Source organism: Adiantum capillus-veneris, chromosome 23, assembly GCF_014529385.1.
Source record: "Adiantum capillus-veneris isolate H3 chromosome 23, ASM1452938v2, whole genome shotgun sequence".
NCBI lineage: Eukaryota > Viridiplantae > Streptophyta > Polypodiopsida > Polypodiales > Pteridaceae > Adiantum > Adiantum capillus-veneris.
In genome coordinates, this window is record NC_140953.1 from 15917771 (window position 1) to 15933241 (window position 15471).

Genomic DNA, 15471 nt, shown 5'->3' on the forward strand with positions numbered 1-15471 from the left:
AGACTCGGTCTTTTTTTGATGTATTGCAATATTTGTTTGTGCATTGTAGGCATTGAATCCTTGGTATGTGAGAGCCGCAGTATACTCATGATTTATTGTTGGAACTCTGCAGATCTCTGGTGGAGCAATTATCTAGAGTGAATCCAGGCAGCATGAAACATAATGAGAAACTGGCGTTTTGGATAAATGTTTACAATGCATTGATGATGCATGTGAGTTTTTCAAGGTCCTATGAGGAACATCCTGTGGCTGTGCCTGTTCATCAGCTTTATGATGTTTTTATCTCCTCAATTGTCATGATTTAACAGGCATACCTGGCGTATGGAGTACCCAAAAACGATTTTAAGTTTTTCTCGCTGATGCAGAAGGTTCGTGTACATGATCTGTCATGTTGCTGAAGCTGGGTTATAAGGGGCTTTTTTGCATTTAAACCAGTGCGGTCTTTTGTGCAGGCAGCCTACACAGTTGGAGGTCACTCATTCAATGCAGTTGTCATTGAACATCTCCTGCTAAAAGCAAAAGCTCAGTGGTACAGACCTCAAATTGTGAGTTGCTGTAATTTGTAAATTTATGATGCTGTCCCAATGTTGAGTCTTGTCTTGTGTATTCATCATGATGAGGTGCATACTCAGGCATTACTCTTGGCGCACCAGAAACTAAAACTGAGGGAGGAGGTGAGCACGTTTGCAATCGACCATGTGGAACCATTGGTTGCATTTAGTCTAAGCTTTGGTGCAAGCTCTTCTCCTGCGGTATGTCTTACTGATAAATGTGAAGTGAACTAAGAAAGCTGGTTGAGGTGAAGTTTATTTGGGCGCTTCCATGGAATTTGCCATTGAAAACTGTGATTTCTTCCTGTGAATCTCAATCTTGCCCCTCCATCGTGCATAAAATCACTATGTATGCTTTTTTTTTTTTGCAGGTTCGAGTTTACACAGCAGAAAACATACACAGCGAGTTGCAATCTGCACTCCAAGATTACACCCGTGCCGCAGTGGGTGTGAGTACAAGAGGAAAGCTGCTAATACCCAAGTTGCTTTTTGATTTTGGGGTTGATTCGGTGGAACAAGGCGACATTCTTGATTGGATTTGTCAATTTCTGCCTTGTGAACAATCCAATCTGATACTGAATTGCTTGAACCATCGACAACATAAGTCTATTAGCTCAAAGCATCTCTCTGTTGTACCATTTGATTTCCGTTTCCGGTACTTATTCCTCCTACAACAAACACACAAGCCAGAATGTAGGTGAACCTAATGGATGTAATAGACGCGGGTTCAGCTATGTTCTTTTTGGGGAAACCTGAGAGAGGCAGCATTGAACGGCTTATATGACGGTCTCTCAAATGCTCTTGTAACCCCACATGGAGTCCAATATGAGGTGACCCTTGTACAATTCAGCAGTGTTATCACAGATTGCATCAAGTCATGTCAAATGTGCATTGCAGGGCTCGGGCTGTGTGATAAGGGCCTTGCTGAATAGAAGTACAATGAGCACCTGTATTTTTACATAGGCCAGAGTTCTTGTCATGGATTTTCGCCATGATAGAGACATAGCTCAATGTATATAGTTCGTAACATTGATATCAGAGCTTAGCAAAGGCCAATAAAAGCTGTAATTCTTTCACCTCAGCATTTCTTACCTTGGTTTATCTCTTGTAATTTACATGAGTGTATTCAAATGAGATTTACATATTCTTGAAAATTTGACTATAGAGCTCACTATTTGAAACTTTGGAAATGGCATGGTTCTTTGGATACTCTATACCAAACTCTCTCTAGAATGTAGCAGCCCTGATACTTGCTATTGAATGCTATCAAGAGCTACCAACCATAAGGCAAAGGGTACAAACACAAACAATGAAGCTAATTATCCATTAGTTACATAAACATGTGGACCCATCCAAGAAGGCTAGAAGGTCATGGAAGGCCTTAAATTGCTGAAGTGACATTACTCCCAAATGGAAACAATCATGGAGAGACTGAGGTGTTGAGTGCAAAAGTATTGGAAAGATGAAGCTAAAGATGATTGTGCTTATGTTTTAGTGCAAAGAGCTTGAAATTGCACATGAAGAAAGTCGTACTTGGCTAACAGTGGACTCAATTGGCTAAAAAATCTAGAAAAGCTCCAACATCGTAGCGAGGGGAACAAAATTACAGTCCTTGTAAACTCTTCTTGAGTCTTTTCTTGAGTCAAAATTTCTGGTAAAGAAAATGCCAATTCGCTAGCTTGACAAGTGAAGGCCACTATGTTGGCATAATAGAGTGAGAAAGAAGATGGGGTCTCCCAATTTCCAAACCCACCTCCAACAATATCCAACAATATACACCTTATTGTCCAATGGTGGCTAGGAGCAGATTAGGGAGTGAGGGTTATTTGTGACTGCCTGGTCCTATCTACGGTAGACATACTTGCTTGATGGTGAAAGACGCATGTCCAAATATGGTCCCCAACCGTGGAAAATTGCTTGACTCCAACCTTGGGCAACCTTAGGAACGAGGCACATCTCTACGCAAGTTTATTATCTCACTTGCGTTGAGGTGGCATCATTTCAGGGAACCCCTAGTTATTGGCTCATGGGGTTTGTACAAAAAGTAGGCAGGGCAAATTGGGAACTCTCTATCAAGGGGCCCCATCCTTTTGTACTTTCCTTTATGTTGGTACTTGCTTGACTCTCTAGCGTTCTCTCCTTTACCAGTAGCACCTGTGATCTCTAGCTCTCTCTCCTTGCATTTTCACTTGCGATCTCTAGAGCCTTTGCTAGCGCTCCACTGTCTGCCACCCTTCTCTCCCTCTGCACACCATTGTTTGCAAGTGTTGCACTGGAGGCTTGTTGGATGGATGGTGGACACATGCAAGACATTACGGTGTAGGGAGGGGGAAAGGACACTGAGTGTCCTTTCCTTGAAATCAGGGCGACCCCATGTGGCGACCGGCGGAGGCCGGGAGCCATGGGGGAACGTTGATTTCAAGAAAGGACACTGAGTGTCCTTTCACGGCCGTCAAATGTCCAGGGAGAGGGGGGCCAGACAACGACAACTATGTAGTGAATCCCTGCAACCACAGTGACCCCAACAAATTCCATGCGGCGATAGCAACCCACTGGGCAATCCCAGCTTCTGATAGTGACAGGCGGGGTTCCGTGTGCTAATGTGTCAATATAGTACAGGCTGTTGTAGGCTTGCGTTCCAGGTGCTGATTTAGCAAGCATCGAAGCATGCAGGTCTCATATTATGGATTTTAATCGCCAATAAATGGACGGCCCAGATTGGCGGCCCCCCTCCCCTGGACTTTGACGGAAGAGTTTGTTGCAAGAAAAGGGTGGGAACCTCACACTTGAATCCATAATTTTGTGGTTTTTGGGCCACTTTAAACCGTTAAGGTGGGGGGTTAGGCCATCTTGGTCGTACATCCGGACTTCATTACTGGACAAAATCAATATGTAGAGCCTTTGGATGAATGACATGTCAATGTTCAGAATGTGAGAATCTAGTTATATCTAGTTTAACAGACAAGCTTGCTTATATATGACAAACCCTAGTTGAGCGTAATATGGAAGGTGTTCTAGAGGGCTCTCAAGATGCCCCTTTAGGTGTTCGAGAGGGCTCCAAAGAGGGCATGGAGTTGGGACCACCTAACGCGACTAGAGCAAACGAAGACTCTTCATAGGCTGATGATCTTGTCAATTTTTATCAAAGACAATTAAATTTCAAACATTATCGGATGAATATCAATTTTCCATCAATGGTCAAGATGAAATGCTTCGTCGATTGTTTGGTGACATGGGTGAGGCAAAAATAGGCAAGCATGACTCCACCAAAGAGGATCCAAGCCTAAGTAAGATCTTGGGTTGACTTCTAGCTAACTAGGATGGATTATTTTAAAATAATTATAGGGTGTTTGCTTATTGGTATGAAACAAACCTCTCAAGGACAAATGGTAGACCTAGTTCCATTGATGCGCATGATCACCAGGAGCACTAGGGTTGTCATTGAAGAGTTACCAGATGAGCCAATTAAAGAAACAAATCAAACAAAAGAGGCTTAGACATGGGAGAAGTAGAGGGCCGTTTGGAAGGCCAAGGAGGTAGATGAATGGTAGGAACAACAGAGGACTTTGGTAGCCAATATCATAGAGGATTTGGTTAAGAATATGCCATAGCAAATTGAATGCTCGAAGGCCATGACTATACAAAGGCTTTCACTAAAGCTTCCAAAGGTTCTAGAGAGGGGACTCCTAAAGAGTGAACCCGATAAGGTAGAAGTTGAGAAAGGAAATGAAAAAATAATGAAGGCATCGGAGGAGTGCCTGGGAGAAGATGTTTGGCAAGCTAGGGTAGACTTGGACGAGGTTGATAGAATATATATGGGGACAGAAAATGTTCAAGAAAAACAATCTGATTCCTCACAAAAGAATCCATTAGCCAGGAGAAGCAGGAGGCTAGCAAAGGCATGGCACTACGAGAACAATTATCCAAAGTGGAGATCCTCTAGTTCAGACAACAACTCTAGGAATGAACAACATCAAACCAATGTAAAGGTATGAAATTGGATGATATCAGATGAACCTTACTGAAGGTTGCTAAGTCTATTAGAAACCAAATAAAAAGGCATCAAATGCGATGGTTGTGGATATATTTGAAATTAAGGATGATGAAGTGCTAGCCATCCAGATCAGTTACAAGCTTAGGAAATAGTGGGAGCTACTCTTGAGAGTGATATAAATGACGGGGCTAGAGTGAACATTCCTTGGGGAGCATGTCAAACAGAAGCTAGTGATTCAAGAGGTGAAACCAATTCCATTTAGAATGACGATGACAAGACACTCAGTACGACAACTTGGAAGAAAAGAAGAAGAAGACTAACAATTCCTAGGGTGGGGATTCAAGAGGGGAAACCAATTCCATTTAGAATCAAGATGGCGGGCCACTCAGTACAACAATTTAGAAACAAAGAAGAAAAAGACTAATGAGTCCAAGTATGTGGGCCAAGCTACAAAGTTTCATATTTTTTTGGGCTACAAGGATGATCATCGAGCTCTTTCTTCTGCTTTATAGGGAGGCAACTTCTTGGAAGCCTTTAAAGTACAAAAGGGTATCTTTTCTAAAGGTGAATACTTAAACATGGTGGTTGAGTCTTCCTCTTCACACAAAAGCACCAATAAAGTGGGTGAAATTCAAGAAATTCTTTTCTTCAATATGGTATAATGGTTGACACAACAATATGAGCATGTAACAAGTGATTTTTCTTCTTACCTTAAATTGTACCATAAGTGTGATAAGAGAATAGTACAAGCTAGTGGATAAGTAGAGAACGTGCAGATTAGAGTGGGATGTGAGAATTTCAAAACCAACTGCCTGGTATTAGATGTACAAGGAGCCTATAGTATGCTATTGGGACGGCCTTTAACTATAATTATGTGGGAGGAATCAAGGACCACCTTGGAGGAGGTGCTAAGGAGCATGTGAAATCTGTAAAAAGGAACCTATTGTAATAAAATCGATGAATCAAACATATTAGTGGTAATTTATTGTGTCTATTCGTCTGTGTGTGTGTGTGTGTGTGTGTCTCTCTCTCTCTCTCTCATGTAATCTCTGTCACACCTTCTCTCTAACCGTCACCACATCTCATCCTTGTACATGGGAAACGGGGTTCAACACATGGCAAGCTCTGCTGTTTTTTAGAGATGGGAAGGATAAACAAAAGTCTTGAGAGAAATGGTAAGGTGGTTACATTGGTGGATTAAAGTCTCTTCGTGCAACGAGGCATGATAAAATCCGTCGCTCCTCCATATTTTGCTGAATTGTGCAGATAAACAAAAACTACTTCAATGATGTGCCATAGATAATTGAGCCCATGATGTGGCAAGTACAACACCATTACAAAACCACTTTGGTAGCAAACTTTGTAGGAACATTATCGCATTTAAAAACTTATATTCATTCTATTTTCTGTGAAGTGGGGCAACGACCCGATTGTAGAATTTCTGTGTGCATCAACCAGCCACGATGGTTTCCCCAATGTGTTTCATTCACATCCGCTTGTATCACAAGCCATTGCTCCATTCATGCAATCCATGCTTCTATGCAAAATTTTCACAATATTATTGATTGTAATACAATGTTGTACCTATGATGACTATGATGTAAGCAGATATTTTTAGTATGTATGATAAGGTGGCTGTAGGACAAGGTTGAAGGCACACACTTTTATCGTCTATGCAGGCAAAATGCTAGAAAAATTCAAACTTTGCAATTTGGAAATTAGTTGAATTTTCAAAATTTTAAGAGGCAATTCCCATACTCTTGCCATGAAGCTCATGAATGATAAAAGAAACATTTTTCACTACAAATCTCAATCCTAGGATATTTCAATGTGCATATTGCATATTTGAAGTACATTATCGACGTAAAATGAAGGCATGGGAATTTGTTAAAGGCAATCTTGCATTTTTTGTGTGGAGGAAAATGATCACAGAATGTTGCAATAAGACATCGTCTTAGTGTAATCATGGAGACCATAGAGGACGACATTGATCGTCAACTTTTTTGAAGCAATACTATATTTTCAAACATGACATAACACATAATTATTTGCATAAACCCAAGGCATGGGTAGACTAATTTGTTGATGCAATAGAGATAGCATATATATGGTTTCATAAGCATGGAGGGAACACACACAATACTTGTCTGCATTTATATCTCTTTAAAGAGTTGCAAAGTAACACTCAAAATTTGCATGAGTTGCTTCATAAATGGAGCTTTCTTAAAAAAAGATTGAGAGCATGGAATACCATAGCTAGATGATTACTCAAGTGATGATGTGAAAACCATGATGAATATGGGAATGGTAGGAATGTGATGGAGGTTGGATGCCCTTTTCCCCATCCTTGCATTTTTTTGCCCTAAGAAGATTCATTCAAGAAACTATTGATGGTGTTTGTTGTGCATGCTTGGGGTTTCTAATCAAATGGTAATTAGAATACATGTGAAATGGCTACAACAATCATCTGAAGATTTCTTCCATTAATGATGAATGTTCCTATGTCTGAGCCAAAAGTGTCAATGACCTGTTGGATGATGGTGGTCTTAATCAAAGTTAATCTGGTGGCTTCCACGACCACCTACATGCCCTAGATTTGTAACAATTCTCTCTCTCTCTCTCTCTCTCTCTCTCTCTCTCTCTCTCTCTCTCTCTCTCTCTCTCTCTCTCGATATTTATTGATATTCTAGTGTGGGACTGTGCATGTGGTTATACTGGTACTAATCCTTGTGTAACTCAACAATTTGCTGATTTGTCTTGTTGATTACTTTTGGATGCCTTTAGAATTCAATGTGCCTCTTTTCACCATTGCAAAGCTCTATGGCAAGCTTTGTGTAAAGAACAAAAACTCACTTGATGATGATGGTGATGCAAACCAAAAGTATGATGGTATATTGGGGTTTGCAACAACTGAAGGCAGTGAAGGTGATGTAGGAGAAGCATCTGTAGGAGAAGGCTCTATGCGTGCAGGAGAGGTGAAGAAATGGTAATGAGATTGCACACCTTTCTCATAGTTATTCTAATCCAAGCCATGAACTCTCCAAGATTTGCGTACCTTGGAATTATACCAGTTGTTTTATTGAAGTGGCGTTCATACATTGTGACTATTAATGACTATTAATAGTCATTAATGCACTATTAATGACTATTATGAAGTTCAAATGCCTTTTGGGTACTCTCTAAATGATTTTGAACTTCAGCAACCCGCAAATCATCATTTGCATCCTGTCCTTTAGCTATCCTTATGCTTTCTCGTTTGATAAAAAACAAATCCAATGGTTGATCTTTAAAATTAGATGCTTCCTTGTATTGCCCTTTTGGTGTTGGAGATTTTGTTGATTTGGAATAGTACAACTTGATATTTGATTCATTATAGACCCCTAGTAGCATCAATCCAGATAGATCCTTCAATCTGACTATGCCATTTGAGAATACCCAATCCACCTCATATGGTCTTGACCATGCTATTTTCAGATAGGTCCTTTTGGGCCTAATTGCAATTGCTATATAAGACCAAGTCCCTCTTTTGAACTCCTTGACCTTTAGCTTACTGTCATGCCAATGTTTCCTTCTTTGTTGTACCACTTCTTGTTCCAACATTGCTCTCTGTCTAATCTCATCTAGTTTCATCAAGTCATTGAACCTAATATTCAATGTAGTCCATATCATGCTCCATTTCTTTTTGAGACTACTGCTTCTATATTATACACCATTCTGAATGGACTCATATCACTTGCGATCTTGTAAGCTAGTTTGTAAGCACAGAGTGTTGTTTGAAGCTTCTTATCTCAGTAGTTATGAGGTTCCTTCTGAACTATCTTGGTGAAAATGGTCTTAATGGTATTATTATTTCTCTCAACTTATCCATTGCATTTGAGTAAAAGGGCGTTGATTTTTTATGCTTGATTAAGAAAATTTTAGTAAAAATCTGGATTGTATCATTGAATTTTGTTACTTGATATGAGACTGTCTCAATCAAACGACCATATTTACACACAATATGCTCAAATGAGAACCACGTTATTGACTTTGCTGTGTTGTTGGGAAATGAATTTGCTTCCATCCATTTGTGACATAACATGTGGCCATCACTATGTACTTCTTGTTTTTTGCAGTAATATTCTTAAATGGACCCGTTAATTCTACACCCCTCTTCATGAAAAAACCCAATGATTGTATTGCGGTCAATGGTGTCATATATGCTACAATTGGTCTACCCATTCTTTGAAAATATCACATGTTGTGCAAAAAACCCTAACATCTACCATCATACTTTGCCACCCATAACCTTGCTTGTTGGGTCTTCTTGTAAGTCATATCAGTGGAAAAAACGTCCTCGTGAGCTCCACTGTGAGTCTCAATTATACTTGCATCCTAACTTGCCTAGGGGCACATCATATCAGAACTCCATCAATTACTAGTATGTATAGTGATTCAACTATGATAGTGAATTTTAGACTTTTAATGATTAGAGCCTTCTTGCTAGACTGAGACCAATCCTTTGGAAATCCTCCAAACTAAAGCATACACATCCGGCCACTCTTGATATGCTCTATTCATTGCCATATTATAGAATAATTTAGCATCAAGTGGTTCATCTCTTAGCAATGTAGCTCAAATTCCCTCAGTACTTTTGGATGAAAAGTCAGCACCACGATGATGGAAGATCTTAAACTCAAACTCTAGCAGAAGCATCATCCATTTGATTAGGTGTTCTTGATTCACCACCTTGCTAACCAAAAAGAGTAGTTCTTGATGATCTAACTAGAAGTGGAATAACTTTCCCAAAAAACAATGTTTGAACTTAGTTGCATTAAAAACTATTCCCAGTGCCTCTCTCTCGGTCGTGGAGTACCCTTGCTGCATATTAAATCTGCAACACTAGTGAAGTATACTATGCAATCCATCTTACCAATCATATTGAGCCAAAACATCCCCCATCACCATACTAGATGCTACCATGCGGACATGGAATATCACTTCCTAGTCTGGCTAACAAAAAATTGGCTTCATGATGCTAATGGCCTCTTTCTAACACTAGAAACTTGCCTCACATTATACGGTCCATAAAAACTTCACTCCCTTCTTGGTCGATACTAATATGAAGGGATTCAAACAAATCTATTTCTCTCTGCATATCTCAAGCATCATTTCTAAGAAAAGGAGATGCATATCTTCAATGGAAAGCACGATAAAGCCATCCACGAATATTGTCAGAAACTTGTGTAAAAACTCACAAAAAATTTCCATCATACATCGTTGAAAGGTTGTTTTTGGAATATTGCATAATCTAAATAGCATTAGAACGTACTGAAAATATCCCCATTCACTGTGATGAATGTCAAATTTTTTTGTTTTTTCCTTTGGTGCTAACCTCAATTTATTGTAGCCACTATATCCATCCATGAAATTGTACATCTTGTGGCCCTCAATCTCATCCAACATCATATAAGTAAATGGGTCCTTAATGGTCTTAGCATTGAGCTTTTGATAATCAACACAGACCCTTAGCTTTCCATTCTTCATAACAACCACTACAAGAAACAACTAGTCAATGTTCACTACTTCAGTACTAATGAATCCTGCTCTTAAAAAATTATCAATCTCTTTCTTCACATTCTTTGGCATAATTTGGATTCATTCTGTACCTCTGGAGCCGCAGTTGTGCATTTGGTTTTAGTGGCATCCAATGTTGGCATATTACCTTTGGATCACACTTTTTCATGTCTGTATACTCTCAAAAAAATACATCCTTATATTTTTGGAACAATTGCATGGCTTTCTCTTTATCTTTGGTTTCATATGTGGGAACAATTTTTCTCTAAACTGAGATTCCACTCTTCTTAATCATTTGGCAAAAGCCAATTTGGTCCACGACCTTTTCCTTTTGCCAGAGATTTTACTTCTCTATATCAGTCCTTATACTTGCTGCATATTCATTGAAGGGATTTCCTAGTCTTACCAATTCCACCTTTCTATCTATCTATACACTATTTTGACCAGGTGTATCTGAGGTGGTTTGCTTGTGGTCCTCATCTAGTACGAAATCCTCAAGTGTTTGACTTGATTGTTTTGGTGACATGCCATCCAGGTTCACTGGTCTTTCTCCTAGGCTAGACTCAGTGAAATTCTCTAGATATTATTTCCTCTAATGTTTTGCTCTCTTTTAATTCAAAAATACCGCATTCAGGTCTATCTTTGCTATATGAAATATATGCTCATAGCCACCAACATTTTTTTGATCTTTTTCATGCCATAATTCCTACAAAATTTTTCAGGCCTCTTTGCCTTTTTTTGACTTCTATTATTGACCGTTTTGACTTGGATTCTCTTATTGGGTCCTTGACTTGCTAACATATGGCTTGCATAATCATGAATGCTCTTGCACTTTTAAGTTAAGGTCGTCCCATTGTAGGCTCCTTGTACATCTAATACCAAGAAGTTGGTTTTAAATTTTGTAGATCCCAGTCTAGTTTGCAAATTCTCTACTAATACACTGTCTTGGACTATTCTCTGTTCACACTGATCGTGCTACGTCAACCATTATCCCATACTGAAGAAGAAAAATCTTGAATTTCACCCACTTTGTTGGTGCTTTTCTATAAAACACACTTTGGAGCGCCAGGAGGTTTCCCCCCGTACATTGTATATACGCCCATCACTCTAGGGCTATCTATCTTTTCATTGAACATAAGTAAAATACTCTTTGTTGTGTGCCTTGAGCTTCTTTGTCTTTTCCAAGCTGTGTGTGTCTTCCTACAACCCTAATTTCAACAATTCGTATCATAACAGGTTACGTCCTCCAGAGCTTAGTCGCCAACAGCTCCAACACACGCCTGCTCACTTTCTCCAATTTCTATGAGCTTTGGCAAGCGCTCGCACATTGACAAAAATTTCGGGGCGGTTGGAGGAGCTCGGTCTGCTCAGAATTTTGATTTGGGCTCATTTCGGCCTCCGTTTCCACTAAGGGCAGTACTGCACATGCTATTTTGTCATTTTGTGCAGAATTTTTGTCAGTGTCATTTTTTGCATAACAGGTCCCTTACAGTCTTCTACGGTTTGTGCTATATAGCACGTGTTGTTTTCACTTCATTTCTCCTCTTTTTGGACAGCTTTCACATCAGGTGCATGCATTCATCATGGTCGACAACAACACCGATGTGTTCAAGATGTTTGCTGCTGAGGACAGATTGGATGGGGACAATTATCCTATGTGGGCTTACATGATGCAACATGTTCTTGTGTCAAAGGGTGTTTGGAATATTGTGCAGGGCATTGATGTACATCCTAGTTCTGAGGATGTCGGTGATGGTGAGGATGTGCAGGTCTTGCTGCAAGGATTGCTGCTGTTAGAGTTGTTTTGCCTATGACAGAACAAGCATGTTGAGATGTAAAAGATGTGCAGATGCATGCATTGTTTGTGTTGTCTATAAACCTCACTATCGTTCAACGAAATTTGCAAAACTGGCTTGGGATATTATGGCTGGTCTTTATGAAAGTGGCAATGAAGCAAAAATTGCATTGCTTCGTAAAAGTTGGAGTCAAAGATTATGCATGAGGAAGATGATATGGACACTTTCCTTGCTGGTGTCAAGGATATCAATGAGAATTTTTTTTTTGTAGGTGAAGTCATTTCAGATAGTTCCCTTGTGCAGACTGTTCTTGATGCCTTGCCAGATTCTTATCAGACGTTTTCTAGTACTTAGAGACTTATGACCCAAGGAAATCCTAAAGTTGTCAAGTTTATGCATTACGCACATTGTTGTTGCAAGAGTCACTTTCCAGGAAAAACAGGACTAGATAGTGAGCAATTGACCATGCCTTTAATGATGCTCAAAGAAAAGGTGGTAACAGTAATGTAGCCACTTCTCATGGTTCTTCCACGAGTGGAAAATCACCTATTCCTAATGCTTTTGCTGGCAACAATTTGTCTGGAAATTTTGGTGATAAAGGAAAAAAGAAGATGCATTGCCATTATTATAAAGCTAATGATCACTTGATCAAGCAGTGTCCTAAGTTTAAGGCCTAAGAGGCCAAGAAGAAAGAGGCCGGTTTCACTAGTAATGCTGGTTCCACTACAAATGGAGCTATTGTTGAGTCTTCTGTGAAAGGAGATTGTGATGCTGATGTTGATGCAGAATGGGCTTTTAGTGCAGAGTGCACTTATAATCCTGCTATCCATGATGCATGCATGTCAGTTGTTTCTATTAGGTTTGAGGGCTATGGCGGGCGATGGCGTGCAGATATGGCAAGCAGAAGGCATAAACGAGAGAGAGAAGAGAAGACTCGAAACTCCAAAAAAATTAATGCTCTCTACTTTGCTAGTAAAAACTCTTTACATATATATGAATTTTGAGTAATATCGACCACTGTTTTAATCATGCAATCTCCACTGGCTTCTGCATGTATTAAGAGGTGTTCCTATTGGGCTTGTGACTCAACAACCCCCCCCCCCCAAGCCCAAACCACTGACAATGGACTCGAGACAGACCATGGCAGAGTTCAATCACCTGAAACTATGAGTAGAAGTCTCCCCCTTGACAATAACATAGGTGTGTGTGTGCACTTCCCTCAAACAACTATCAGTGTGAGAAAAACCAGAACTCATAACCAAACATAAAAGGGCGGTCTTACCACTGATGTGTGGTAGTGTCTATAACCCGTACATTTTATTGACAAATGATTGACATAAAAGGAAACTTAAAACAGAATGAAAACTATAGGACATCATTACCTACGACAAGCATTGGTGCTTAACCATCTTCATCACTTTCAACCATGTTGATCGGTCATTTATTCTTCTTAAACCATTTATGCAAAAGATGACCAGTCTTTCCACAGTGGATGCAAGGATTTTTGCTAAAACAATCCTTGGTTTGATGATACTGTGGCCACATATCGCACAAGGTCTAGTGCTGGTAGTAGGCCTCGTTGAAGTTGCAACCATGGTTGAATTTGCAGTCGAAGTGCAACCACGAGCTACATATGCAGTCGGTATGAAAGAACTAATACGTGGTACTTGTTTCTCTTCTTCCTGCAATGAATTAACAATACCATCCAAAGAAGACAACGGATCCTTCTCCTTTAAAATAGTTACAATTTGACAAAATTCTGCAGGTAGGTTATTAAGAAAAGGGCTATAAGATCTTCATATGGGCCAAGAGCTTCAACATAAATCAGCTGAGTGCAGATGCTTTTTAGTCTGTTAGCTAAAGCTACAATATTCTCATTATCACGTATAGAAAGAGAATACAACTCCATTTTAAGGCTCATTTTGGAGTATTTGGCTTCATGATAACATACTTTCTCTATCTCCATCCAAGTAGCATTGGCAGATTGCATGTCATCTAGATAATGAATAAAATTGTCTTCGAGAGATGTCAAAATAATACCTAATTCTTGCTTGTCCTTGGGTTGTTGCTTGACAGATAGTGCTCTCGTAACAGCAACGGATTTTCTTGCTTTGTCGGTGGACAGCGGCTTCATGACACTCCATAAATTTTTCCGCATAAGATAGCCTTTTACTTCAATTTGCCAGGTTTGGAAGCCGGATCCGTTAAACTTGTCAACTTTTGATGCCATGTTGAAGTCTTTAAGAAGCCTGATAAAAAGATTGTGTTGTTGGTTATTGCATCGGCTTAACCTTTAGAGAGTTTGTCTTCGTCTCCAGCTGGTTTTGCATGCACCTTAGAAAGCGTATTGAGATATTGTGTAAACTACAAGCTGAAGGGTTTGGCAAGATTCAGCCATACCACTGCAATTTACCGTTCGTGAGCTTGAAAAGACGCCTTCAAAATTACTAGCCAATATGCTACTGAACCAAGCACAGAAGGTGTCTTACACCTTGTAAGCATGGAATAATCGAGGGTGTGAATGCCCACTAGCTTAGAGGCCTAAGAACAAATAAGGCAAATAGGGTGACCCTTTTTAATAGAGTATGAACACAAGACTAAGCGAACTTTGTTGCAGATAGTAGTCGACGACGGCGGCGTGGATGATGAAATTGCACTTGAAGTAGGCTAAGGAGGCGGAAATAGCAGGAGCTATAGTGTGGAAAAGTGCTCCTCAAACGAGGGAGATTTGTTTGATGCTGGGTATGAGCCATTTGATGCAGGCCGATCCACGAGCTTTCCCTCTGCAAGCAACGGTTCCCGTAGCATTTCGAGTTGAGGCTTCCAAGGTCTTCAAGCTCTCATACCAATGTTAGATTTGAGGGCTATGGCAGGTGATGGGGTGCAGACATGGAGAGCAGAAGGCATAAACAAGAGAGACAAGAGAAGACTCGACACTCCAAAAAAATTAACACTCTCTCTACTTTGCTATAAAAAACTCTTTACATATATATGAATTTTGAGTGATATCGACCACTCTTTTAATCATGCAATCTCCACTAGATTCTGTATGTATTAAGAGGTGTTCCTATTGGGCTTGTGACTCAACAACTGCAGATTCACATGTGTGGTATTTTGAAAGTGGTGCTACAAAGCATATTACCTCACATCGTTATTTGTTCACCTCTCTTGAGTCTATCCCTCATGGGAATTCAGTTACTTGTGTCAAAAATTCCTCTTATTTGGTTCAGGGAGTTAAAAAGATTGTGCTTACTGTTGCAAATGGCAACACTTTCACACTTGTTGATGCACTTTATGTATCTGGGATCAGGAAGAATCTTTTGTCTGTATCCACACTTGCTAGACTTGGTCTTATAGTCAAATTTGTGGTCTTATACATAATCATAGTTTCACTGATAAAATTATTGCATATGGCATTTTATGCCATGGGCTGTATAAGCTCACTTTGTATGACAAGTATGGGCATAATTTTGCACATGAAGTTGTAAATTCAAAGGCTATTTTAGAACTTTGGCATGCACATTTTTATCATCTGAATTTTGCCAGTTTGTTGCGTTTGCATAAATATGATATT

At 39.7% G+C, this 15471-nt stretch overlaps 1 protein-coding gene across 2 annotated transcripts in view; it reads left to right on the forward strand.

Moving 5' to 3' along the window:
• LOC147427452 (uncharacterized) overlaps positions 1-1627 on the forward strand; it is a 63112-nt gene extending 61485 nt beyond the window's left edge. For both annotated transcript variants that reach the window (XM_086496550.1, XM_086496551.1), the window contains exons 8-12: positions 113-212; positions 309-368; positions 453-545; positions 633-752; positions 923-1627. In XM_086496550.1, the coding sequence (XP_086352676.1) occupies positions 113-212; positions 309-368; positions 453-545; positions 633-752; positions 923-1252 (703 nt within the window). In that variant the 3' untranslated portion in view covers positions 1253-1627. The remainder of the gene's footprint in view (positions 1-112; positions 213-308; positions 369-452; positions 546-632; positions 753-922) is intronic.
• The last annotated feature ends 13844 nt before the right edge of the window (positions 1628-15471 follow it).